We start from the raw sequence: 26,106 nt of genomic DNA on the forward strand, positions 1-26,106 counted from the left end.
ATGTGGTACGATTTGATCTTCTTGGCTGGTGGGTCCCACGCTCTGCTGCCACCCAGGGACAGGCCGCCCGGGTCCTGGCCACTGCCTGCCCCCTACCCGGGCGGCCTGCACACGCTCCCTGCAAGCCCAGGGCAGCGGGAGCCCCACGCTCCGCCTCGGCCCGGGGAGGTGCTGTGCTCTGCCTTGCACACGCACCGGCACCAGGCATCTCCGCCGCCTGGGCCACATGTGTGAGGTGGCTCCGCCGGGCCCCATCCGCAGTGCCCGGGCACAGGAAGGCCGCCGGCCCGACGGGTGCGGCTCAGGCCCGGCCCGGCAGCAGCAGCCGGGCGGCGCAGCGCCCCCAGCAGGCCAGGCCGCGACTACAGCTCCCAGCGCCCCTTGCGGCGGCGTCCGCACTACAGCTCCCAGCGCCCCTTGCGGCGCCACCCGCACTACAGCTCCCGGCGGCCCGCGGGCGGTGCGCGCCGCGCGTGCCGTGCGTGCCGGTGGAGCAGGCCGCAGCGGCGGGGCCGGTGGCCGCGGCGATGCTGGAGGAGGCGGGCGAGGTGTTGGAGTCGGTGCTGAAGGCCTCATGCCTGCCGCTCAGCTTCCTGCTCTTCGTACCCGCCGTGCTGCTGCTCCTGGGCCCGCCGCCCGCCGCTGAGGCCGCTCACGAGTTCACGGTCTACCGCATGCAGCAGTACGAGCTGGGCGGGCAGCCCTACGGTGAGAGACTGCGCGGCCCGGCCGGGCTCGGCTCGGCCACCGGCCTGCACCAGGCCTCGGCCCTCCGGGAGGGCGAACCCCTTCGGAGGGGTGGGGGGGTCCTGGGGAGAGCCCCGGCTCCGGGCGGGAGCCCCGGGTAGGCCGCAAAGCCGCGGGCTGCCCGGGAAGGGCGAGCCGGCCCAGGGGAGGCTGCGGCAGGACCCGGGGAGGCTGCAGCCGGGCCCAGACCTAAGGGAGGCCGCGGACGGGCCCCCTCCGCTGGGTGTTACTGCCCAGCCTCGGCACGAGCAGGAGGGTGCCGAGGGCTCCCCCGTGCTGACTTAGAGGTGGCCAAGGACCCTACTGTGTCCTTGCAAGCTCCTGTCAGTGGGCTGAGCTCCCAGTGGCTCAAGGAGTCTGGCTGCAGCTCTCTTGTGTACAGAGGAACTTGGTCGTGAGCTCAGTTTTGTTCTCCTGCCTTTGACTCCTCTGTTGACAGGTTGATTCTTCTTCGCTCTTCAGCATCGTTGGTTTCAGTTACGGTGGCTGTTGCTCCGGTGTCTCCATTTGGGAGTCCTTTCTGTTATGTTACGACTGACCTCTTGTTCCTCTGTTCTGTTCTTCCAGGCTGCTGATTGTGCAACACCTTTCTTTGAGTCAGAAAAACAACCTGTTCTGCAAATCATTGAAGTGTTGTAAACCTTAGCCTCCGCCACCCCCCTGTACTCGCTAACGCAAAATCAAGAGCTGTTTCAGAGCCCTCCATGAATACGTTATTGCAGATCAGGGCATGTGTTCTGTCCGCAAGTGACTCTTGCTGCTGTTTTGTGGCCTGAGTTTCAGGCTTATATGAACAGTCTGGCATTACAGCCCCACACTGATGCAGTACTGTCCATAAGATTCCATCTCTAGATCTTTCAGATCTTCATAAGACCAAGCATCACTAGAAGTTATGAAATGCCAGCTACGCCAGCACGCTTTGTAAATACTACGGGTGCTACTGGTGGCTTCTGAATATCTGAGGTTATTTCTGGGTTCCTTCCATTACAGTTTCTCAAAATGTGTCTGCAGCTTGAGACCTCTGTGTTGAGAACCTGGCTAGATCCGAGGTGGGCTATCTTATGGGGGTATTAAGCTCTCTCTTTTCTCATGTAGTGGTAAATCTCTGTTGGCAGGCTTAACAGGGGCAGCAGGCATGTATTTCAGCTGGCTTTGACTTTGGTTGCCTGAGTGTTCTCTCTAGCCAAGTGCTCGCAACATATTTTGGAGTATTCTGTGAACTCTGGAAAACCACACATTGTTTTTTAAGATGCTTGCAATTAACTTTTCATGCTGTTTCTTTTTCTGGAGCCTTTTAGTATGGTGGATTGTGTGTTTTCTTTGTTCCTTGCCCAGCCCCTTTGGGTAGCTGATGTTCCTGTTCCATATGTGTTCTGAGACCAGATGTCCTTCAAGATAAAAGCTGTTTGTTGTTCCAGTTTCTCATATTCTTTCCCAAAAAGACCAAATAGCAATTGCTGCTGAGCCTTTTCTGGCCAGGGGTTGAAGAGTTTTTTTGTCAACCTCAGTCACAGAGCAATTTAAGAATAAATTTGGACTTCCTCCAATATTGTTAGAATAGAGTTCTTTAGATTGTAAATGAATGATTATTAAACAGTTTTCTGTAGAGAAACTACAGAAAATCAACTTGTCTTGCTGTGCTGTCAGAGAAGGGTCTGATCTGCTTAGATGTCAGAGGGCTGTGCTGGGAGCAGAATTTTGAATCCACGCTGTGCTATGTTTACACATAATTGTTTTGGGAATAGTGGAGAGATTATCCTCCTTATGGATTGTTCTCCTCAGATTGGGGGGCGGCCTGCTGTTAATATTATTTTGTTACACAGTGTAGGAGCTTTACGTGGATAATTTAGGTCATGCCTTAACTCCATGGATGAGTGTATGACCATCGCTTACACTATGTAGTGGAAGTTTTCTTTAGGTGATTTGACCTTTGGCGAGACCAGACTGATGTCAGAGTTAAGCCAGGTTTAAATCTGACCTTTAGCAACACTCCTATCTGGCATAGGCTGAGATGCCTTCTGGAGCACCGTGCTCCTTCCCTGGCTGCATGGGGACCCGGTGTGACGAGCTCTTCAATGTAGGTGCCACAGTTACAGAAGAAGAAATTGGATTTGGAGCATTGCAAATTGCAAGGTGGATTTGAATGTCTCTGTTTATAAAAGATGTCCTTGTGGTCCTCTCTTAGAGAATGCTGAAGCTGCTGGCAAGTCTCCAGACTGCTGTTCTCCCAAAGAATTGCATTTTCATGTGGGGGATTTGATATGCAGCAACTGAGAGCAGGAGAGAGTGAGCAGTTAGAAGCAGCCTGCTCATTTGTAATTTTCTCAGCCACAGAAATATCCCAGTGGGTGAGCTAGAACAGACCTTTGGATGGACATGGGGTAGCCTTGTGTCCTTTCACAAAGTGGCTCTGCACAGCTTGCATCTTCTGCTTGTGGACATGCTCCTGCAGCTGGAGGCTGCGGTAGGCTGCACAGCAAGGGGCCCCACTTTCTCCAGATGTATTTCTGTCTGCAGGTGCTGGTGCAGGTGAGCAAACAGGTAGCCTGTGTGGTTGTGGGGAGGAAGACGGGAAGATGGTCAAAGCTGTGTAGTGCTGGAGTAAGAGGACTCTGGCAGGACATGACTGCACAGATGTTGCTCTGATGGATGCAAGGAAAAACCACAGACCTCTCTTCCTTCTTGGATGAGGGAGAAGAGATGAACTTAGCTTTCTGCAGGTCCTGGCTGCTGTGAAGTTCATCAGACTGTCACCAAGACTGTTCTGAGAAGGAGCTAAGCTCAAACAAAGGGGATGCGATGAAATCACTTACAAAAAAAACCCTCTTGCTGCTCTCTCCTCACAGGCACCAGGAGCGCAGTGCTTAACACAGAAGCCCGCACTGTAGAAGCAGATGTCCTGAGCCGCCGCTGCGTCATGATGCGGCTGGTGGATTTCTCCTATGAGCAGTACCAGAAGGCTCTCCGCCAGTCAGCTGGTGCTGTGGTCATCATCTTGCCGCGGTCTATCTCTTCTGTCCCACAGGATGTTGTAAGGGTAAAGAAAAAGTTCCCTTTCTCTTCTGATGGGAGATGTAATTGAGAGGGAGAGAGGCTTGGATTGCTGCAGGACTGAAAGCTCCTGTCATAATGCACAATAAATCAGATTCTATTTTTAAAACTTACCTTTTTATCTCTGCTTTTATTGTTAATTTTTGTCTACACTCTTGCATGTTTAGCAGAGGCTAAGTTTGTCTCTCACTTAAATCCTCAGCAATTTATGGAGATAGAGCCAGAAATGCTTGCTATGGAAACCATTGTGCCAGTCTACTTTGCAGTGGAAGATGAAGAGCTGCTGTCTATCTATGAACAAACAAGGGCTGCCTCTGCATCACAGGGTTCTGCCTCGGCTGCAGAAGGTGAGTTCTAACAAGTTGAGGAAAGGTTTAGAGGAAGACAGGCCCTGTCCTCCCTCTATGAGCAGTCTGCTGTGTCTCAGGCACACTTTGTTAAAGTGCTTTGAGATTTAATGGAAGAAAAACACAATATAAAAGAGAGTATTACTTGACTGTATTTGGAAATACAGTTGCATGGAATTGAGTTCTCAGCTTCACACTGCTCCAAGTAAGATAGAGAGCAAAATTCAGGTTAAAAACAACACTGAAGATGTTAAGTGACTACACTGTGTTGGTAGAAGCTGAAGCTTTCTGTCTAACTCCAAGTCCATCCAGTGCTTCCATGTATTCCCCTGTAAATAACTTTACTATCTGACTGAGCTGGCTGTTGGAGAAAAGCTTCTGGTTTAGCCAGCTCAAAATACTGGGATTTTAGGACAGAAAGAAAATGCGTGGTCACCAGGATTCCATGTCAATGCATAAACACAAGTGACAAGTGAGAGGGCTTAATTGGTTTAAAGCTGGTCTCTCCAAGCTCAGTTAGCAAGGGAAATACAGGGATAAAGCTTTCCCAGGTATACTTATTTTTTTCCGATTCTAGTTCTGCTGCACACGGCAACTGCCAACGGCTTCCAGATGGTGACCAGTGGGGCTCAAAGCAAAGCTATCAATGACTGGCTCATACCCAGCGTGGAGGTGAGTTGTATATGGATTCAAACTGGTGAGTTGTATATGGAATCAAACTGGCAGCATTGATGGGATGCTTTCTTTAATTGGGACCTCATCAGACATTTGGACTGATAGGGGAAGTTGAGGGAGGCCCAGCTAGGTAAGTATCTAAGTCCTCAGAGCTGAGAGCACTGCAGGCTCAGTTGGCATGTAGAAGTCAGGCCTTTGCACAGGCACACAAGAGGCCACGCTGAGTGACACTGATTTCTTTTTTTTTTTTTTTTTCTCTGCAGGGAAGGCTAACAGGGCTGGGTGGAGAAGACCTGCCCACTGTTGTGATAGTTGCCCACTATGATTCTTTTGGAGTGGCTCCAGTAAGTATTCTGGCTTCCTGCAGCTCTCTGTTCCTGTCTTTTTCTCCCATGTGGCCTCTGCTCCAATGGCTTTTTTTGGCCTTAAAGACGTGGGACAGTCATAAGCGGAGGAGCATGGTGGTGTGCCGTCTTGAAGGCTGTTCTGGTGTGTGAGAGTAAGTGTAGGGCTGTCATCTTGTCTCTGTCCCACTTCATTCCACAGTGGCTGTCACACGGTGCTGACTCCAATGGCAGTGGTATCTCAGTGCTACTGGAACTAGCTAGGCTGTTCTCCCGCCTCTACACCTACAGACGTACCCATGCCGGGTAAGAAACTGCCCTGTTCTTGGTTGAATGTGTGTAGCTGAGATCAGATAAGAAGGGCTTTTGCTCCAGACCTGTAGAGTGTTACAAGCAGCCCTTTACATTTTTTGCTGTTTGTTTCCCTCCAAGTACAGCTGCTGTTAATGGCCAAGCTCCTTTCTTTGGTTCCTTTGCCAGAGCTCTGCTCAAGCTTGGGGACAAGCGAAGGGAATGATGTGGAAAGTAGATTCCATCCTCAAGCACTGGGAACTCCCCCTTTTACCCCGTCCTCCCATCACCTTAGTTTGTGGCACATAAAAAGTGTTGTTTGATGGACAGTTTGCCTTGAACGTCAGGTGCTAGCTGTTGTGATTCCACCGCACCTCCACCACTGAGTAACGGAGTTCTGTAGCCATGGGTTGCAGCATGCTAACACTTCTCTGTCTTCTTTGATGGGCAGGTATAACTTGCTGTTCTTTGCATCTGGAGGTGGCAAGTTTAATTATCAAGGAACCAAGCGGTGGCTGGAAGACAATTTGGACCACACTGGTGAGTAAGGGGCTGCCGTTCTAGCATGTTCTGTGGCAAAGCCTCTGTTAAATACAGTTAAGTGTCTCTTGTATCAGCCCTCCTGTGAGAATCTCCTTGTGTGGGCCTTGCTTTTCTGGCATGGAAATACCAGCGCAAAACATAGCAATATAGGTTTGGATTTTTCTCTTTCAGATTCCAGCCTGCTGCAGGACAATGTAGCGTTTGTTCTCTGCCTTGATACCCTGGGCCGAGGCAATAGCCTTCATCTCCATGTCTCAAAGCCTCCCAAGGAGGGGACCTTGCAGCACGCGTTTCTGAGGGAACTGGAAATGGTAATGAAAAGTGGTTTAGGTGGAAGGGAACTTGGGACTTAGTATGGGGGAGCTGCAGGTCTCCAAGAGAGGAAGGAAGGAAGATGTGAAGAAAGGGTGTGTCATTGAAATACTTAATGTGGTGTTTATGGTCACTTGATTTGCAGTGCAGGCAAATCCTCGTGCCACAGTCCCAAATGAAGCAGACCAGATCTGTTGCATTTTCCGCTGCACTTCCTTATGGCTTATTGCTTGCAACAGCTGTCCTGTAGTGATGTTAAAACATCTCTTTTTGACATTAAAACAGCTTTTTAATGGCAGAAACTTCACCTTACAGGTGGAAGTATATTTACTTTCTGGAACACAAAAAAATTGGGTCTAGGTGGACTGGGTAGGTGGGTCTATGCAGTGGGCAGCATGACACCCTGGATGGCTTGTCCTTTCCCTCAGGTTGTTGCCAGCCAGTTCCCAGAGGTGAAGTTTTCCATGGTGCACAAGAAGATAAACTTGGCTGAGGACATGCTGGCATGGGAGCATGAGCGTTTTGCAATCCGACGCTTGCCAGCCTTCACAATCTCACACCTGGAGAGCCACCGGGACAGCCTACGCAACAGCATCATGGATAGGAGGTTAGAGGCCTTAGGCTGCAGCTGAAATCCAGCCCGTAAACACAAATTGGCCTCATGACTGGTTATGCTGTTCTGATGGTCAGAGGATGAATGAAGAGATGCTGGGAGCTGGGCTCTGGATTCAGGCTTATGCTGGCTGCAATGAAAAAGGGTGGTTTCTGGAGGAAGCTGATATTCCATTGACAAGTCCATAATCCTCTCTTTTGCTTTAGGGCACGAATAGACACTAAGGCACTAACCAGGAATACTAGGATCATTGCTGAGGCTTTGACGAGGGTCATCTACAACCTAACAGACAAGGTAAGAGCTGCCTGTCATGCAGTGCTAGCCAGATTTGTCCTGCCCATCCAAGCTTGCTCTCACTAGTAGCCTGGGTTGTTGTTTTTTTTTTTTTTTTCCCTTGCAGGGAGCACCTGCAGATCTGCAGATCTTCACGGATCAGATGGTGAGCACAGTGCATTTTTGTAACTTGTGGGAAGAAGGAATCAAGAGTCTGGGAGAGAGGTCTGGTCTCAGCATATGTGTGGTTGACTCCTTTTCTTTGGTGATATTTTTCTGCAGCAGATCCAGCAGGAGCAACTAGAATCAGTGATGGATTGGCTGAGCAGTCAGCCCAGGGCTGCCCAGCTGATTGATAAAGACAGCACCTTCCTCAACACCTTAGAATATTATATGGGTCGCTACCTGAAGGATGTCAAACAGCATCACGTAAAGGCAGACAAACGGTAAGAAGAGAGATGCAGAAACCAGCCAGGGCATGCAAACTGGTGCTCCCCCCTCCGATGGCTTTTGTCTCTGAGCTGCAGCTTTTCTGGCTTCTTGGCGTGTAGCTGGAAGTGATTGCTCTTTTTTTTCTTTCTTTTTTTTTTTTTTTTTTTTCCCCCTCTCCTGTTAGTTTTGGTTCATGCTCTCTGTTCTCCCAGAGAAAGCTCTTTATCATTCCTCACAGCACAGTAACAAGTCTCAACGGCTCCCTCTGTCTGAAGAGCTTCTTTTTTCACTGTTTTGATTCCACCCTTCCCACTCCAAGTGCTGCTTCTCTCTGAAATGCAGGAAAAAAACTACGGTCTCCTGGAAAGCTTTCTTTAATTGCAAAAAGGCAGTTCCATCCTATCTAACCTGCTTCTGTTGAAGCAGTTTAATGAACCCAGTGACTTGTCTTTCATCTGCCTCCTCTGAGACCATTGAGCAGCATGTGTTCTGAATTGTATCCTTAGGCTCCTGAATGTAGGAACAGACAGACTTGACAGTTAAATCTGTTCAAAACCTGTATGCGAGATGGTCATGCTTACCTGTCTCTGGCTGGATGAACTCTTTGGGAGCAGAGGTCTGGGCTGTCCTTTACTGCAGTGTCAAGAAGTGTAATACAACCTGAAGAATTTCTTTTTTTCACAGGGACCCCGAGTTTGTTTTCTATGACCAGCTGAAACAGGTGATGAATGCGTACAGGTATGGAATTCCCTTGGACGTGTTGGGCTATTGTCTCACCCTGTAGCACTATCTGCTGTAGCAATTTCATGTGTTCTTTCTTTATGGCAGGGTCAAGCCAGCGATCTTTGACCTGCTTCTGGCTGTCTGTATCGCAGCCTACCTTGGTGTTGCCTATGTTGCAGTGCAGGTAAGAGTAGAGAAGCAGGAGTCGTATCGTTTCCCTCAGAAATCACGTTAGCTTACAGTAACTGGTACTCACACAGTCCCAGCACCAAAGCTGGAATGATAATGCCACCCCGCTCTAAAAGTAGTAATCCAAAATTTTGGCCGTTTTGATGTGTATGTTTTGGAGTATCTCACTTGGCTGTGCTGAGGGCACTCTCTCGCCATTCTAGTGCAAAACTATTTTACAGAGCTCCTTCTCTTTGTCAAGGACTCGTGCAACTCACTTTTTAAACTATTTTGGCGCTGTAACAGCTTCAGACTGAAATTTCTCAAGGTGACTAAAATCTGCCATAATGTTAAAGCTTTGCAGCTTGTTAGGAGTGTTAGGAGATCCTTCCAGTGTCTGAACCTGGGATGCAGCTTAGAAATGCATCTTCAGGGGTTTGGTTTGATTTTTTTCTTTTTTTTTCTTTTTCCACAAACCATAAATTCCACCCTGTGTCCATGCTCCTGGAAATGGGATACTCCATGCCTTGGCCAGCCAGCTTAAATTTAGTGGGTTTGTTTAAATGCTAACAAAGCCACTGCAAGCTAGGCTTCTAATCCTGGCGGGGTTCTCTGAAGAACATGAATGAAAGGGAAGTGTTTTAGGTAAATCTGGATTTTGATCTTTTAATGTTATTTGTATTTATTATTTGTTTGGTGAAACAAGCATTTAAAAATCCAATGTAACAACGTAAACAGGAGGGAAAATGTATTTTTTATTTCTGTCAGACACCTTCATTACGTTTGTTATTACAAATTATCTGAAGCCTGGATGTTGTTAGATCTGTCAAATATCTGAAGTTGCTGTTATCAAATCAAAATACTATTAATCAAAGCAGAATCAAGAGAGGAATTAAGTGAATTTCTAGGTCTCTGGTGAAACAGTAAAAGAGAATTCCAGTGAAAGGATAGTGAACTACTGGGAATCTCTGTGTTTACTTGGTTAATTTTTACATTCCTGAAACTGCTAGCAAGAGTGTTTATGTAGTGACCAGTATCATGCAGGTGCTGAAATCTGAAGCTTTCTCTTCCCCTTCAGAAGAAACAGAATTGCATCAGAAAATGTAAAATCTTTAACAAGTGTTTGCATCTTCACAATGGGAGGCCTGCACAAACACTTTTGTAAGCCATAACCTTCTGTACAACTTCAAGCGACTAGCTTCATTATGATAATTCCTCCTAATTCACCAAGTCCCACTCACTCTGTCTTCAGGATGAGAGTGTTAGTGGATGATCCAAACAAGGTATTGCATTTGCATGTTAGCATTGTTTTGAGCCTTCTAGTAAGTTTTCTCTCTGTGTAGAACACAGTCACGGACTTGTGGTTACTTATTTTCCTTCTGTTTCCAGCACTTTGGTCTGCTTTACAAGATGATACAGAGATTATCCCTTAAAAACAAGCAGCAGTGAAGCAGCGACTCGTCACCCACACAGCAGCACTGAGCCATCGGTGAGCCCATCAGGAACCTTCTGCCTTCCATTGAATCCTGCTGTTTCTCTTCCTCTGTCTCCCCTTTGATACTCTATAGAGGGGAAGAAGGCAGAAAGAAAATGAAATTTTAATTATTGTGCACCTTTTAAGTGCTTTTCTTCACCTTCTTCCCCTGACTTGCACCGTGTCTGCTTTCCTTTGCTTTTTGGTGAGGGAAAGGCTCAGAGACTTCAGTAGTTCCTGCAGGTTGTTTAAACACTGAACGGCTGATTCTGAGCAGCTTCTATGAGTGTAAAACCAAGTCCAGCACCTCCATGGACGTGTGCCATTCAGCCAACTTGGAAACTGAAACTACAAAAGTAGAACGTTGTGCTATCTGTACCCAGCAAACAAGGACTCAGAGCAGTTGTTTAAAAGAAACAAAAAAAAGTGCACATGCAAATTAAAGAGAATACTATTAGCATGTTTTCTTATGGCACCTCTTCCTTAAGTTCACTGCCTAGCTGTAGGAGGCTGTGTTGAGCAAGCAGTGTCTGCAGCAAGCATCTTGTGCATTTTGTTTAGACTGTGCAATAACTCATTCCCTTTTAGGAGGTGCACTGTAAATGGGCTCGACTGTCCTTGACAGAATGAGGAAAGATTGATAAAACGGGTACTTTGCTAATTAGGGTTCTTGCCAGGTCAGGTTCTCTCCTGTCTCTATCAGGGGATTCGTTCTGCTGTGGACTTGATTTCTCTTTACGGTTTATGGTCCTTGGACAGTTCACGGCTGCCACCACTCTGTGCTAAACTCTTGCTTGGTTTTTAAAGGGTGTTCTACAGCCCCAACTGCTGCAGAATCGTGTTCTGTGCTGTTCCATGTTATTTAAATGAACTGGTTACATTAATAGCAAGAGCAGCCCAGCTCCTGCTGAGCTCTGGTCTGTAATCCCTTCCATCTTCATTCCTCAGTTTTCACTTCCAGATGGGTTCTGGATTTTGGGGTGTTTTCCCACGTTCACCTGCATCTCAGGGTCTCATTTCACATTTTTCAGCTCTGCTATATCTGAAACACTGTTCCTGGCCTGCACATATGAGAAATTCCCAAAGTGCTTGTTGCTGTCCTTTCATGCACTGCCCCCATTATGTATGAAGGGAGGCAGGTCATGTAGCCATTAAAAAGCGAAACAAAACAAAAAAATGAAGTTTTATGAATGTCATTTTAAACATGGCTGTTTCTAGAACTGTACCTAAGAGAGTGTATCTTGAAACACGTGCTCTTTGTTAGTTTTATCCTTGAGTAAGCCTTATTTTTAGTTTGCTGATGTTTCTGGCTGGAAAGAGCTGTGTATTTGCCCAGAATAGTTGCCAGTGCTGTGCAAACATTGGGAGGGCCAGGTAACCAGTTGCTCAAGCATTGTCCTCATCTTAAATCTTTCCTGAATTGCACCATCCGAGGTAAGCAGGATTACTTGTCACCACTTTCTGGTGAGAGCTGAGTGCCCATTCTGGGCCCGTTTGCCCTCAAGTTCTTCTGGAAAATATATCAAGATACTGACTACAAGTCCTAGGCTAGTTGTAGTTCTAGAAGATGTCCTGATTGAATACTACTGTCCTGCCACTCAACGATGTTAGAGTCCTTTCTGTAATTTGTTCGAAGCGCATGAGGTCTCTTCACAGGCCATGGTGACTACCTTTTTTTTAAAAATGAGTACTTGTATTTGAAATAGCATCTTCTACAGAGGCTGAAAAGCTCCTGTGGGTTTGAATGAAAGCATCCCCTTTTTTTTGTAGGCAAAGAAAATTCAAGCTCTGCATCCTTGTCCTCGCCCCAGCTGGTGTGTGTGCACATGTTAAAAAAGGGATTGTGGCCAGTTGCAGTCCTTGTCCTTTGGATGGGGACCACAGCGCTGATTTCCATTCATCTTTCTTTGTTTCCCTGTAGTCTCCTTCTTAGAGTACCCTTACCCCGTGATGTGTGCTTTCTGCTACTTTAAATGTGTAGCAACTTGTTCTTTGAAGGGTCTTATTTTCCAGGAAAGCATGCTGATGTCAGTGGATCGCTGTAATATTGGCAGGTGGCACGGTACCAAGCACTCCCGAAGTATCAGCCCTATAGGGAAACTTGCTGCCTTCTGATCTTTCGAGCGCTTCTTTAAAATACGTGTCTCTGCATGCATTAAGTGTTTGTGACACTCCTCTGCCAAATGAATTTAGAATTACTTCAGAAATTGCCGGAGCGGCTGGAAGATGAGCCTTGGTTGTTTTCTACTGGATTTTTATGCTCTGGCCTTCGAGGCTACGTGTGTTGTGCTGTGGGAAGGTGCACGCTCTGGATTTGTGGGTTCAGAACATGCACAGTATGGTGGCTCTCTGAAGAACTTTTCTGTAGGTTCTGGATACCTGGAGGTAGTTTCAGAGGACTCCAGCTGCATCATACATTTCTAGTGTGTTATACTTGGAGCAGGGGGGGTGTTCCCTCCAATCCAGCCGGTTAATTAACCAGTCTTAATGAAATTCCATTACTGAGCAAAATAGAAGAAACAAAATTATTAGTAATCTGCTGCAGCTTGACTTGATGCATATAAAAATCTACAAGTAGTGGGCAAGAGAGAACAGAACAGGCTCAGAGCATTCTTCCTTGCAGTAGAGACTGTCAGCCTTTGGTCTTCCTGCTTGGAGTCAAAAACTTCCACTGAGGCCACCCAGTGTGGTTGCAGCTATGTCTCTGTCAAGGTTGTAGCATCAAAGCAAACTCTTCAGCTCTTTGTGGTCTCAACAATAAGCTGTTAACGCTCCCTGAAGGAAGAAAGGTAGATTAGAGGTAAATGAGGAGAGTGCCTAAACCTGAAGAGCAGTTGGGATAGTACCTCCATCTCTCCCACACCAATGTAATTTGTCTTATCTGATCAGATGCTTTTTGTGTTCCTTTAGCTGGCTGCCACAGAAAGTAGTTTTTACTACAGATCAGGGTTTATGCATTTGATCAAAAGTGTATGTGCACTGAAACATCATCTATTCAAATCTGAGATAGTAAAATTCCAACTTTCTCATAGCTGGAGCAGAGTGCCCGTCCTGGGAGTGAACTTAGTTCCCACATTGCTGTTTTTGGGAAGCTGACAGAGAAGCTTGTAAATAAATCCTGCTATTCTGCTATTTTGAAAAAAACCCAAGAAAAATGGTGCTGATCCGTACTGCAGTGTATCTGAGCAATTCTGTCACCAACACAACACGCAAAAGCAGAAACCCAGCAGCTGTTCTGGTAAAATAAGTTCTCCACAACACTGCAGAAGAGTTCTGCAGAGCTCATTCTTGTTGCCCCTGTGGTTTTACCTGTCCTTTTTATCAGGAGTTTGCCTGACCTGGAAGGAAGATGCATGGAAAGCGTATGTCCACATATACACAAATGGCTAGCAGCTGATGCTTCTGGCCATAAAACAATTTTCTTGGTTATCTGTCTGCCTTTATCTGTTGTCCTGGTTGCTGTCGAAGTCTGCAGCTCCCAAAAACCTGGTTTTCCAACAGGGTTTAAGCACTGAAGCTGTTCATTCCTTCTGTCCACTCCCACCCACACAGGCACTAATGGGGATTGTATGTGAGGAGTGTGGACTGTTGTAGGTGATCTCCCAAAGAAGATAAAATTACATTATAAAATAGGTTACAAAATCAGTACTACTGTGCAATATGAACTCCACCCTGGTGTACTCAGCGCTAAGAGGAAAGACCCTGAAGCCAAAATGGAACTAGGTACCCCACCGTCTGTGGCTGGAGGAGGCACCACAATCTATTCCGATGCTTAAAACCACAGATGCCCAGAATTGTGGGGCTTGGTTTTGGGCTGTTTGTTTGAAATCATGTGGCTTTCTTGTTCATAGCACAAGACAAAATGCCGGGCTTCTGCGCCCTGTGGCTAAGCTGGGTTTTGCATTTAAGAATCGTGATTTACTGCTCTGAAATGATGAGGATGCTACTGTATCTCTCAGTAAATTGGGCCTCTGGGTACTCAAGCGTAGGCTCCTGCTTGCTCACTTCGATCTGTTTAGTTTCCATTTGTAGTTATTGGACAGCAACTTCAAAGTTATAATCTGGAATGTTTGCAGCTCAGGAAAAAAAAAAAAAAAAGAGTTGATTTATCTAGTGATGTTAACTCAATTATTTATCTCTTGTGTGTCCTAAAGAACAAATGTATATTGAGGTGAATATTTAAAAGCTAATAGAAAATTCAATGCAGTTGATTTACATATTTTTCTGACTATAAATGTAATAATATTTAAGTATTTTAACATTTTTCATTTCGTTATTTGTTTATCCCTTTTTCCCTTGGAAAAAATAAACCGAGTGAGTAGGTTTGATGAACAGATTTGTTGGAAAACTGTTTGCTGCTGGAAGCTCAAAACCCCTTGGAATCCTCTTACATTATTTGAAGGAATAGACACACACACACACAAAAAAAAAAAGGGAGAAAATGCAGGTGTTGAAGAGCTTACATCATCCCTTCCATAGAATCAAAAGTAAAATAGTATGACAGAAAACAGTGACAGGCCCTGAACAAGATTCCAGCACCTCGAGGTGAGCAAATTCCCATTTATTTGCAGGCTTCGTGCCGATTTGAAGCAATTAAAAGTTTCTATGCAAGACATCTTCAGTCCTGTGAAAAACCAGCTGCCGGAGAAGCCAGCACGGTGTATGCTGGTGGTAGATCGTTGTGCCTCTGTCGTGACCAAATGACTTTTTGAACACTCATAAACTATTTATTCAAATCGTAAACATTGCGAGAGGTCTGTGCCCCGAGCATGAGGTGAGGCGAGGCGGGAACTGGGGTGGGTGCGGAGCAGGGATGGACGCGGGGCTTCCCCGCTGCCCGGTGGGGAGCGGTTCGGTGGGGTGGGCAGGGCGAGCCCGGGTCCGGCAGGGCCAAGCAGAGGCCAGGCCTGGTGGGGAGCCCCCCCGGGACCCCGGTGCCCTTCCCCCCCCCCCTCCCCCCTCGGAACCCTAGTGCTGCCGCCTGGCCGGGGAGCGCTGCCGGACTCGGGGCGGGGCGGCTGGAGCGGGCCCTGGTGCTGCCTCCCGTGCGCCAGCCCGGGTCCCCTCCCCCGGCTCGGGGCGGGCTCCGGCTGCGGGTCCCTCCCCCCGGCTCGGTGCGGGCTCTGGCTGCGGGTCCCTCCCCCCGGCTCGGTGCGGACTGGGGCAGCGGGTCGTTCCCCCCGGCTCGGGGCGGGCTCCGGCTGCGGGTCTCCCCCCCCGGGCTCAGTGCGGGCTCCGGCGCGGGTCCCTCTCCCCCGGCTCGGGGCAGGCACCGACTGCGGATCGCCCCCCCCCGGGCTCCTTGCGGGCTCTGGCTGCGGGTCCCCCCGGTTCGGTGCCGGCTCCGGCAGCGGGTCCCTCCCCCCGGGCTCGGTGCGGGCTGGGGCACCGCGTGCCCCCCCCCGGGCCGCACGAGGCGGAGAGCGCCGCAGCCATTGGCCGGCTGGCGGGGGCGCTGCCGCTGCGAGGAGCGCAGGGAGCCGCGTGATTGGCTGGAGCGCGGGGCGGGGGCGGGGCTTGGCTCTTTGAGCGGGACCGCGGGCCGGCGGTGGGCGCTGCGCTCGGTCAGGTACGGGCGGCCCCGGCCCCGGCCCCTCCGCTCCCGGGCCGGGCTGAGCGGTGGTGACGCGCGGCTCTTCCCGTAGGATGCCCAAGGCCGAGGAGCTGGCGGAAGCGAGCGGTTCGGAGAGCGGCCTGGAGGAGGAGGAGAAGGTACTGCCGCCCTGCGGGGAGGGGGGAGCGGCGGCAGAGCCCCCTGGGCTCGGGGGCAGGGAACAGGCCGGGCCTGCCCGCAGCGCGGGACAGGGGTGCCACGGGGCCCTGGCCAACCCCAGGAGAAGGGTTGCGGCTCCTCAAACCAGGCTGTTCAACCTGGCGATCTCTCCAGAAAAGAAAGAACGAAGAGTCTTCCAAGTCAGAGAAAAGGCTGAAAACTGAGGCCAAACCTTCGAGGGCGATAGAAAAACCTGTGGGACAAGGCAGCGAGGAGGAGGGCATGTTCCAGGTACGGCGAGCAGGGACCTGCTCCAGGCGCCTACTGTCTTCCTCCCCTTCGTACAGGCCTCCCCTCCACTCCTCTCCTTGCAGTTGGGTGGCTGAGCTACCTACCTGGGGTGCTAGCTGCCCCCCACCAGCCCTGGGGCACACTGACCGCCCCTCCAGGCCCCACAAGGCCCCTCTGGCCCCACAAGGCCCCTCAGGCCCGAGGCGACTTGCCGCAGGGCCGGGTTTAACGCAGGCTCCGTGTTGCCCTAGATCGGGAAGATGCGTTATGTCCGAGTGTCCCGCTTCAGGGGGAAGGCTCTCGTGGACATCAGGGAGTTCTACACTGACAAGGACGGCAGCATGAAACCGGGGAGGAAAGGTACAGCCATGCTCGCAAGTCAGCGGCCAGGGCCTGTGGCCTCCCCACCACGGCACCGGGACCCGGGTGCCACGCTGAGGGACTGGGCAGTGCAGCAAAGCACACGGCGGGGTTTAGCGCTTTCTCAGCCTGGGTGGCAATGACTAAGAAGAGCACAAAGGGTTGAGGGAGCGTGAGCCTCTAGTGAGGCATGAGGCTCGGCAGGACCGCTAAGAGCAGTGCAGGAGGCTGCTGTGCAGGGCTCTGGTTCCACCTCTGGTCACCAGCCCTTTCTCTAGCTGTAAGGTAGAGGAGGGGAGGCTGAAAACCCTGGCTCCAGTGTTGCTGTCTTGTGTCCAGCTGCTAGCTGATAAACTACTGTTCGGGTGCTGGTGATGGCTAGGGCAAAAAAAACATGTTTTGTGTGTTTGCCCCTAATCTGTAATGGTGGAGTTGTACTTGGCAGGGGGAGCCTCCCAGAAGTAAATCCACCCTTCCCTATCTAGGTGGGGACAGGAAGGTTAAGGCCTTTCTGGATCCCTACCAAGACACTCTAATGCTGCTGTGTTAGGTGTTCCTTATTCTTTTGGCAAGGTGTCTGATGATGTGATACGATGGCACGACTTGGGCAGCCCATTGTGGCAGCACTACCTGAGCAGGTGATGCAAGCAAAGGCAGCTAGAGATAGCAAGACACATTTTTCTCCAGAGTTCCTCAACCAATGCGTCAATGCTCAGCTTAGGCCTTTTTTTTTTTTTTTTGCATTTGGACTTTGACAGTGACTTGCTAGCTTGCCTCGTAGTTCACAGGCCCTGGACTTTTTTCACCATCCCTGTGTGTTGTGCCCAGCAAATATTTGGTTAATGGGGGGTTTCTTGAGGAACCTTTTGGTCCTTGCTATAGATTTTTGCGTCAGGGCATACAAATTTGTTTCAGCTTGGTTTGCTTCGTAACCACTGAGCATAGTTTTCCTTCCAGAAATTAATTTTCTTCAGGGAAGTTACAAGTCTAAATTACTCACTTGGAGGGAACTGTGTACCCTGTAATGAACATGGGAAGCAAAGCCCTCAAGCTTTTCTGTGCCATTGGGAGCAGAGAGGGAAAGGAGCATTGTGGACTCCTTCCAGGCTGGAAAAAGCACACCCACAATGTTAAGACAGAAGATCTGTCAGTTAAAGCAGAGATCATGAAGAAATGTTTTTTTCATTTAAATACTGCCTCTGCTGTTTTTCTCAGGAGTTCTTGGCCCCTGATCTTTATCTAGAGAATTTAATAAAGCTTGGGCCCTAGTTCTTTAATGTGATTCTTGTCAACTTGTTCCTTTTGGCTTTGTTAACATCTGGCTGGAATCCACGCAGCAATTCCACTACCATGTTTGTTTTCTAAGGGAGAAGGACAGGACACCAAGACCTTATCTCTGCTGGATCTAAAAAGAAGCCAGTTCTTTTCCAGTGTTTAAGCCACACTAGTGATTTCTTGTTAGCAGCATTTAATAGAGCTACAGTTCGCATTATTTCCTTTGGGCAGTTAAAAGGATGCTGTCCTAACTGCTGTGTGGAGTAAGGTTCTCCTAGAATTTCTTCCCAGCTCATGTGGGTGGGAATTTGTACTAGGGAATGGGCTATAAGGGGCTGTGGGACTCTTGAAAGGCAATTTGAGCTTATATTCTCATATGGTGCTTCTGTGATAGCATTGAGCACTTCTTGATATGGATGCTGAAGTGGTGCCACAACTGTCGTGCTTAGTAGGCTGCTTCTGTTTCTGGTTTGAGCCTCTGCCTCAGATTCAGCTTCCCCTTCTGTAGCTAGTCTGAAGGAGCCAATCTGGTGTGCTACTTGATGCTTACCCCTTGCCTCCTCCGAAACCTCTCCTTCTGCTGTTTCTAGGGATTGCCCTGTCTGCAGAACAGTGGAACCAGCTGAAGGAGATCGTTCCCGAGATTGATGATGCAGTCAAGAAATTATAAGATGAAGAATCTTGGACACCTTCAGACTGTTTCCTTTCTCTTAAGTGCATTGACAACTATAAGGCCAGTGATTCTTGTCTGGAGCCTTCCCCTCACCTTGCTGGGGTTTCCTCACTGAGGTGGTGGTCACGCTGAAGAAACCAGAGACCCTTCTATTTTCAGGAAGTAGCTTGTAATGAGCAGCTGGAACTAGAGCCAGTGCTGTGAAGCGAGACCTCAGCATCTGTGGTCTCAAGCACTTTTGAGGTCTGTGCTGGTGAGGGACATCACCTCAACCTGTCTTTCTAGGGGTGGATGGCTTCGGTCTACCTTGTGGAGTGCTTTAACTGCTCTGCATGGGTTACTGTCATCCACTTGGTTGACAGTTGAGTAAGATGGTTTGCATACCTCATGTTGGCACCCACTGTGTTTCCTCCACATGTCATTCCGGCTCTTTCAAGTCCTTTCTGTGTTGGTGAGGGTTGTTTGGTGGTTTTGGGGTGGCTGTTTTTCTGAGTGAAGAAAGGGATTATTTTACTTTAGCAACTGGTTTGTCTGTAAAGGGTGAATATGCACAATAAAGGTGTTTGCATTATAAAAAGCAGAGGCATAGTGTTCCACAGGCTGGCACCTCGACTCTTTGTTTCAGGCACCCTTCTTTGTAGGTTGCTGTTGGATTTCCCTTTCAGAAGGAGAGTGCTCTGTAGTGTTTATTCTCGTGATAGGTTCCCAATAATCCTGCTCCACAGAAGCAGTCAGGCAGCAGTCTGCTCCAGGTCATGGGAAGGGCAAGCTAGAATGTGAATCATTCAAAGGAACTGGTAATTAGGAGGCCTAATAAATAGAGAGAAAATTAAAGGCCTAAGGAGGATAAAGAATATTCCTTTCCCTGTGGCAGAGAAAAATGACAAGCTCTGGAAAGAGTGGAGAGGGGATGTTTTATGCTCGAGCTCTAAACGGATCCCACTCTGGGATCAGCTGCAGCAAGCACAGCCTTCCCCAGCAAGACTTTTCCAGACTTTTCAACAGCTTGTGTCTTCCATCTATTTTTGGTTTTTCTCTTGCCCTGGTTTCCATAGTATCTGAATGCTTCAAGCTCTTAAATGTATCTGACACTTGCAACACCTTGGTGAAGTAGGAGGTACTAAGGCCCTTGCTCTGTAGAGGTGCTGGGGCTGTTGGAGCTCAGGGTTGTGTGGAAGATGTGGGGTGGAGCAGTGAATTGAAACTAGGCTCTCCTAAATGCTAAATTTTAAACTGCTGGATTAGCCTTTCACTAGGGGTAGCAGGAGGGGCGGGAGGAAATATCTATCTTCATAAAACTGTCCCTTGAAATTTTTTGAAGGGTCTAGTGCTGTAGCTGCGTGGAGCAGGGGCAGAGATAGGTAGCCTTGATGACTGAGGTTTTCTTTTCTCATCCTGTGTTCAGCTAATCCTCTAGTCAAGTGCCACATTTCTTTCTCTCAAGTAAGTGAGACAGAGCATGAGGACACCAGACAGTGTCCCAAAGCCAGGTTGCTCACCCTGTCAGCTCATTCCCATGGGATATTTATATCATAATGTCTTAATACAGTGTTCTGAGACTAAAGGTGATGGCTAGATAAAGAAGTTACAAAAAAAAAAAAAAAAGCGGATGGTGTAGGTATGAGCCCAAGATGTTAGGGATACTCAGTCCTTTCATTTTGTCCCAGCCCTGGGGTAGGGAGACTAGAGCATGTGACAGAACCAACCATCTCTGTGCATAGTGCCTGCTCCAGGAGTGTTTGGGCGGCAGAGGGAGAAGCCAGATCAAATCAGCAGAGCTTAATATCTTTGCTGATTAAAACCAGGTCCAAGCTGAACTTGATCAGCTCAATTGAATATTGCATGGTTCTAGAGCTGATGAGTGGCCTCCCCCTAACTGGGGAAGGAGGGCCATGTTCCATTGTTTTCTGACTACTTTTCTTTCAAGCTTTGGAACAAACAGTTTGCAAACAACACAAACTATTTGTGTAACAGGCAACAAGGTGCTTTTTTTTCTTATTTTTTTTTAAAATGCTCAAAGAACAGCTGCTCTCGATCAGAAAGATAATTTGGAATCTTTGATGTTAATTTCCAATCTACCCCCTGTTAGGGACAACTTCCAGTCATAAAATCCACAAGCCTTAAAAATTAGTTAATTTTTTGCTTTGTTGCAAAGTTAAAATATAAAAAAACCCTAATCTTAAAATGGTTGGGATAACAGATATCCCAAAAGCATGAAAGGTAAACAGTAAGGTCTAGGTAAACAAGAAAGGATGAAAGCTTATGGTAAGTTGTACTCTTTTACACAGGGAGGGTGTTTTTCTCTTGAGCTGTTGATCTGGCTGCCTTGGAGCAGTTTTCTCTGCAGAACCTTTTGCTCCAGACCAGAAACAATCGCGTTACAGGAATGAACTCTTATCTTTTTGAGATACAGTATTGTTGCTTGGGTATTTTCTGCCAGCACCCTCTTGACTAGTCCTTCGGCTTTCCTGCCTAGGGAGCAAATAGGTAAGGGAAGGCAGATTGTTTTGAAGGATATCTTTTTTTTTTTTTTTTTTTTTCCTCTTTCCTCCCCCTCTCTTTTCTGGGCTGTTGTGAGGATTTCCTGCCTCAAGTGCTGTCTCCTAGGTGATGTGGAAATTCAGAGCTGGAGCTTGTATTTTCTCCATTCCTCCATGCCTTGAAAAGCTGGAAGGAAAGGGCAGGCACTCCTAATGCAAAGTATATCTTGCTGTTCCTGCATCTTTTGAGCCCTTCTCAAATTTGGCCCACTGGACTGGACCTCTTTACCTTTTATCTTAAGCTAAAATCCAGACACTCATATGCCACAAGAAGCCAGGAAAGTATAGATGTGTTTAAAGAAAACACATTACGTTTTTTCACTAGCAAATGTCTCTGCAGAAGACAAACTTCCTGGGCACACAATGTAGTTTTCTTGTAATGGTTCTTTTTTGAAGCGGTGTCTCACATTTGGGCAGAATCTGTTCCTTCATCCTCTGGGAATCATGCACCTGAGCTCTGCTGTGCCCCTGCTAGCTCTCCCTTGCAGCCTCCTCAGTGATAAATGCAACATGTTTCTTCCTCATTGGCGAAGGTGACCTGTCATTTCCCTTTTTCACTCTCTCTTGGTGCTATCACTATCTTTTATCTACCCCTTAATCCTGTTACTGTGATATATAATTCTCTGTGTGGCTCTGTAAACCCTTTCCAGGTGCTGATTGACAGCTGTTCTATTTTTCATTTACCAGCAGTATTTTCATGTCTGTTCTTCTCTTTACTGCAGTTGGGGTGATTATAATATGTCCATTCATGGACTCCAAAAGATACTGGATATCTCTTTCCTTCTAAACAGATATTTTCTACCTGAGGCACTGGGTCCCTCGAGCTGTAACGTAAGCCTACAGCAGCCTGTGCTACAGCAGCTGGCATGGAAAAGCAGGCTAGGCGTGGAAAGGTGCTTGAAAACATTAATTGCTTAGGCATGATTCATCCAAGGTGAGGTTTGCTGCTGTTGGGATACAGGTTTCTTGTTTTTAAGATGGCCCTGTTTGCAGCTGTTAACAGGGAGAACAGCTTGACTTGTCATAGGCTTCCCAGCTGATGGATCTGTGGCTTCCAAATAGATGTCAGAACCCTGGCAGTCTCTGCAAGAGATGTAAACAGAATGTTTGACCGCTGCGGGGAGTTCTGGGGTTTTAGGGTGAATTTTAGGAATGGTACCACCCTCAAACACAAGGCAGCTCTACAGGAGACTTGAGACACCTTGCAATGGCCCCTGGGCTCAGGCCACACTACAAAAAGCTGAGGGCCTTTGCGAGGCCGTTTCAGTGAAAAGCCTCATGCAAATTCCAGGTTCTTGCACCTGCTGGCCCTGAGTAAGTGTTCTGGCAGCTCCCCATGCAGGTGGGGGCAATAGCTGTGGCTGGAGAAAGAAGGGTGCAGAACTGGGGCTTGGAGAAAGGTTGAGATTTTCAGCTGGGCACGAGGGAGGAGAGGAATGAAGCCACAGTGCTTTCCTGCTGAGGGCCAGCATGTGAGAGGCATTGCTGTGACTTTAGCCTGGGAGCCAGGTGGGTGCACACACATGAGCAGTACTCTTAGTTCCTCCCCTAGGATTGGGACCCCCCTTCTTCCCCTGATAAACACCTGCCCCCCCCCCCCCCCCTTTTTCCTAACCTTTCCCGCACAGATATGAGCACTGAACTTGCTGCAAATATCTCCTGTTGCAGGGCTTGGCGTCAGCCCTCTCCCTTCTCGGGTAAAACGAAGCACCACGGATCTGGGTGCTGTTTGAGCTGGTGCTCTTGGGGGGTGACCTGTGTGTACCGGTACTGGGGCACCGCGGGGAGAGGGCAGCGAGGAGGATGGGGCTGGCGGAGGCAGGCAGGAGGGCAGCCTGCTGGACCGGGCTGTGTGGGAGCGTGGGGCTGTTGTCGCGCTGGGGCTGTGCATGCTGGATAGCAGGGTCCCCTCCTCCGCTCGCTGCCGCTTCCATCTGCAGGATCCAGGGCAGGAGTAGCAGGAGATGGCAGAAAGCTCCTAGCGAAGAGGCTAAGGAAGGGGAAGAGAGGCAGGGTCGTGCCTGCACCACAGTCCTTTGTAAAGGCTCAGGCCTGGTGTGCTCAGCAGAGCTGAGCACCTGGCTCAGCCAAAGCTATCGCTGCAAACAACCCAGCAACCCCCCCTCCCTCCTCCCAGCACGAGGGCGCAGGAGTCCATTCATCTTCAGGGACACTGGGGCAGGATGACAGGCGAAAATGTATGGTGTGACGCCAAGAGCTGTGCATGCTGCAGAGGAGATGCCCGGTGGGATACGCAGGCGGTGTGTGCTGCGGGCGGCGGGGCTGGGCTGCATCCCCGCTCCCCATCCCTGGGCGAAGGGAGATGAGGGGGTCTGGGCCACCCGGGCTGTGCTGCTCAGGGCGCTGACATCCCCGCTCGCCTGCCAGGACTGGGGGGGAGCAACCCACGGCCTCACACCAGGGTCGGGGCTGACCCTGGCAGCAGTGATGGCTGCTCTGGTGAGGATGTGTGACCAGCTTTCCACCATCCAGCACAGCCCAAGCAGGACCTAGCTGGGAACGCCGCAGCTCGGGGGGAGCTGAGCCTCTCCAAAGACGGGGGGGCTTTGCACACCAGGGCCTGGGACAGGGAGACCCGGCCGGGGCTGGGGCCACCTTTGCTTCCCATTGCAGCTGAGCCGTCCCTCGCTCCTGCTGGCAGCTCCCTGGCCTCGGGGGGAGGCTGTGCTGGAACACTTGCTGCTTTAAATCATTTCTTTTCCTCCACCCCCTGGTGCCGAGACAGCGACAAGGGGCTAAACGCCGCTCCCTGCCCCGGGTGGTGGTGGGGGGGGCGGGGGGGGGTGCGGAGAGCGAGCGCTGATTCTGGAAGAAGCGCTAATGCCCGATCCCTGACGGGGGACGGGCCGCTACCAGCTGCGACAAACACCGGGTCCAAGCGTACAGGGTTTGGCTGGGGGGGACCCCGGAGCTGCGACTTCCCCCCTCCAAGCACCGGCGTGGCGGGGCTGCTCGGCCCTGGGGGCGCGGGCGCAGCTGCCCCCTGCCCCTGGTGGGGCCCCTCCCGCGGCGCCGCCCGCGGCCGGCAGGGGGCGCTGCGGCGCGGCCCTTTGTGGCGCGGCGGCGGCGGCGCTGGCGGCGGGGCCGATCCAGCCGCGCTGCCGCCCCCGCCCGCCCGCCCGCACCGCCGGGCGCGGGGCATGGCCAGGCTCAGCGAGGGCCAGGCGAGGCAGCCGCCGCTCCCGCCAGCGCCGCAGCCGCCGCGCCGAGCCTCCCCCATGAGCAGCAGCGGCGGCGCGGAGCCCCCCGCGCAGCCCGACAGCATGAAGGACCTGGACGCCATCAAGCTCTTCGTGGGGCAGATCCCGCGCAACCTGGAGGAGAAGGACCTCAAACCGCTCTTCGAGCAGTTCGGCAAGATCTACGAGCTCACCGTGCTCAAGGACCGCTACACCGGCATGCACAAGGGTGAGCGCGGCCCCGCACGCACGGCCCGCTCCCCGGGGGCGCGCACAAAGGGCGCCGGGGCCCCCCACCCCCACCGCGCCCCCCCCGGGGCGGTCCACGCGTGACCCACCGCGATGCGCTGCCGCCGCTCCCCCCACCCCGGTGTCGCGACCCCGTTTCCCCCCACCCGGGAAAGGCTCTGCCCCCCACCCCCCACCCCTGCCCTGCCCACGGGTGGGGTCCGGTGTCCCCGCGGAGCCTTCCCGGGGACTGGACGGGAGCCCCTCGGGGGGGCAGTCCCCCTCCCACCCGACCTCGGACCCCCGCCCGGGTGCCCACATGCTGCTACCGTCACCAGATCCGCCTAACAAAGGCGATTGGCCCCAAATCTGCGCTGCCAGCGGCGTTCGGGATAGCAGGGGGGCCTTGGTGGGAGACGGGGGCAGCTGGAGGGTCTTCCCTGGCTGAAAGACCTTGAGTGGATGCTAAAAAGTTTGAGGCAGCTTGGGTTTAGCTGTGCTTATTGTTGTATTTTTAAGCGGTGCTTTGAAAAGCCGTGGGGTTCGGGATATTGGCGGCTCCAGCCCATCCCAGCAGGTGTTTGGGATCTTGTGATCACCACGGCTCCAGCCATGAGTGGGAACTCGGGAGCCCGTTTGCTGGGAGATCGAGAGCGGGATCACAGCACCGCTGCCGGGCACGTGTAGAGCAAACCTGCAGGGAACCCACCGTAAGGACCTTGAAAGCTGCCAGTGCTCAGCCTGGGCCCCAGCACCCTAAAGCGCTGGGTGATGCGGTCAGTGTTGGGGTGTACCGGAGGGACCATGAGATGCGTTCGGCCCTGATGCCTCTGGTTTCAGATTTAGGAGGAAAGGTAAGAAAAACTGTGAGTGCTGCGGTGACTCGAACCGTTCTAGACTGCACGAAGGAAAGGGACAACAGAAAATAAGTTTCTCTTCAAACAAAAGACCAAATCGAACCCAAACGCAGAAGGAAGATGCTTCCCGGGTGAAGCTTGTGGGAGCTGGGCTGGCTCGAGGTTCGCTGGAGAAGCATGTCTGGTTGGGACTTCAAAACCAAAATGCCACGTGCTTGTGTGTCTGTGTGTGCGAGGGGCTGAGTCCAAACCTGCCACCATCTGACAGCGTGTGGCCAGGTTTCAAACCCAGTGAGGGAGAGAATGGGAGTGAGGCAAGACACAATTGCACATTGCATTTCCGTTGACATATTAAATATAGACTGCGTGGTCTGAGGTCAGGTTCCAGGCAGGAGACAGATTCTAGGGATCTGCCACTTAGACATGCAAATTAGAGGGGGCAGCACTGGTATTAGCCAGATGTGTGATATTAACTTGCCGCTAAATGCAGGATTCCTGCAGCAAAATAAATATATCCCTTTGGTTTTGACGTTTTTCAGCAGATGCAGGTGTTGGGCAGGGGGTGCCGGTGTTGTGTTCTGTCCGGAAAAGCCCACTGGGATGTGTGTGTTCTGCTGGTGGCAATCATTCCCGCGCGCCTGCAGCTCCCTCTGCCCCCTGCCCTCTTTGCACAAAGCGAAAGGTTGGGATTCCTTTCCCAGTGGCGTGGGTTTACACGTAGACCTGGGTTGGGAATAGGCAATATACCTCTCCAAAGAAGTCATTCCTCCGTAAGGTTGTTGGGGGGGTGGGGTGGGCGCTTAGCAAAGAAATTAGACCCACAGCCCAGCCAACCCTGACCCTCACCATCCCATCCCATCTTCCCAGGTCTGGCTGCCTTGGCTTAGGCTCCACGCGTGGTGGCCGACCCGGTGAGCAGCCGCTGCTCCCATTGGCGTTGGGGACAGGCTTTGGCAAATCTGGCTAACTACGTGCT

At 50.5% G+C, this 26,106-nt stretch overlaps 3 protein-coding genes across 14 annotated transcripts in view; all 3 read left to right on the plus strand.

Annotated features, from left to right (window-relative positions):
* Positions 1–428: 428 nt before the first annotated feature.
* Positions 429–15,705, plus strand: NCLN (nicalin). Of its 4 annotated transcripts, none has more exons than XM_080383803.1 (16): positions 430–708; positions 3,594–3,784; positions 4,001–4,145; positions 4,723–4,817; positions 5,084–5,164; positions 5,367–5,470; positions 5,907–5,995; positions 6,170–6,309; positions 6,739–6,917; positions 7,130–7,217; positions 7,324–7,362; positions 7,479–7,642; positions 8,313–8,366; positions 8,457–8,535; positions 9,909–10,008; positions 14,565–15,705. In XM_080383803.1, the coding sequence occupies exons 1-15, from the start codon at positions 528–530 to the stop codon at positions 9,966–9,968; spliced, it is 1,689 nt and encodes a 562-aa protein (XP_080239929.1). In that variant the 5' UTR covers positions 430–527; the 3' UTR covers positions 9,969–10,008; positions 14,565–15,705. The 4 variants fall into 4 exon arrangements, with proteins under 4 accessions (XP_080239931.1, XP_080239929.1, XP_080239930.1 ...); XM_080383804.1 differs by lacking the exon at positions 14,565–15,705 and adding an exon at positions 12,007–14,190; XM_080383805.1 differs by lacking the exon at positions 14,565–15,705 and having other exon boundaries at positions 429–708; positions 7,482–7,642; positions 9,909–10,453.
* On the plus strand, positions 14,682–23,185 carry LOC308062394 (activated RNA polymerase II transcriptional coactivator p15-like). 3 transcript variants are annotated; one of them, XM_080383835.1, is made up of 5 exons: positions 15,518–15,562; positions 15,639–15,705; positions 15,881–15,997; positions 16,249–16,357; positions 18,223–23,071. In XM_080383835.1, exons 2-5 carry the CDS (start codon positions 15,640–15,642, stop codon positions 18,300–18,302), a joined length of 372 nt encoding a protein of 123 aa, XP_080239961.1. In that variant the 5' UTR covers positions 15,518–15,562; position 15,639; the 3' UTR covers positions 18,303–23,071. The 3 variants fall into 3 exon arrangements, with proteins under 3 accessions (XP_080239962.1, XP_080239961.1, XP_080239960.1); XM_080383836.1 differs by lacking the exon at positions 15,518–15,562 and adding an exon at positions 14,682–14,767 and having other exon boundaries at positions 16,249–23,185; XM_080383834.1 differs by having other exon boundaries at positions 16,249–23,159.
* Positions 23,186–23,229: 44 nt separating this feature from the next.
* CELF5 (CUGBP Elav-like family member 5) overlaps positions 23,230–26,106 on the plus strand; it is a 43,067-nt gene continuing 40,190 nt past the window's right edge. For 3 of the 7 annotated variants that reach the window (XM_080383809.1, XM_080383811.1, XM_080383814.1), the window contains exon 1: positions 23,365–24,274. In XM_080383809.1, the coding sequence (XP_080239935.1) occupies positions 24,007–24,274 (268 nt within the window). In that variant the 5' untranslated portion in view covers positions 23,365–24,006. Of the gene's footprint in view, positions 24,275–26,106 lie in introns of all 7 variants that reach the window. The other 4 variants (XM_080383813.1, XM_080383810.1, XR_013927553.1 and 1 more) reach the window with 4 other exon arrangements.

Source organism: Falco punctatus, assembly GCF_963210335.1.
Source record: "Falco punctatus genome assembly, chromosome: 4".
Classification (NCBI taxonomy): Eukaryota; Metazoa; Chordata; class Aves; order Falconiformes; family Falconidae; genus Falco; species Falco punctatus.

What these genes read in the sequence shown, in the direction of transcription:
- LOC308062394 (XM_080383836.1), top strand. An exon ending in GCCTGGAGGAGGAGGAGAAG is followed by an intron (nt 15,706 to 15,880) that starts GTACTGCCGCCC and finishes CGATCTCTCCAG; the next exon opens with AAAAGAAAGAACGAAGAGTC. An exon ending in AGGAGGAGGGCATGTTCCAG is followed by an intron (nt 15,998 to 16,248) that starts GTACGGCGAGCA and finishes GTGTTGCCCTAG; the next exon opens with ATCGGGAAGATGCGTTATGT.
- NCLN (XM_080383803.1), top strand. Translation starts at nt 528, where the DNA reads ATGCTGGAGGAGGCGGGCGAGGTGTTGGAGTCGGTGCTGAAGGCCTCA. An exon ending in TCCCACAGGATGTTGTAAGG is followed by an intron (nt 3,785 to 4,000) that starts GTAAAGAAAAAG and finishes TTAAATCCTCAG; the next exon opens with CAATTTATGGAGATAGAGCC. An exon ending in CAGGTGATGAATGCGTACAG is followed by an intron (nt 8,367 to 8,456) that starts GTATGGAATTCC and finishes TCTTTATGGCAG; the next exon opens with GGTCAAGCCAGCGATCTTTG.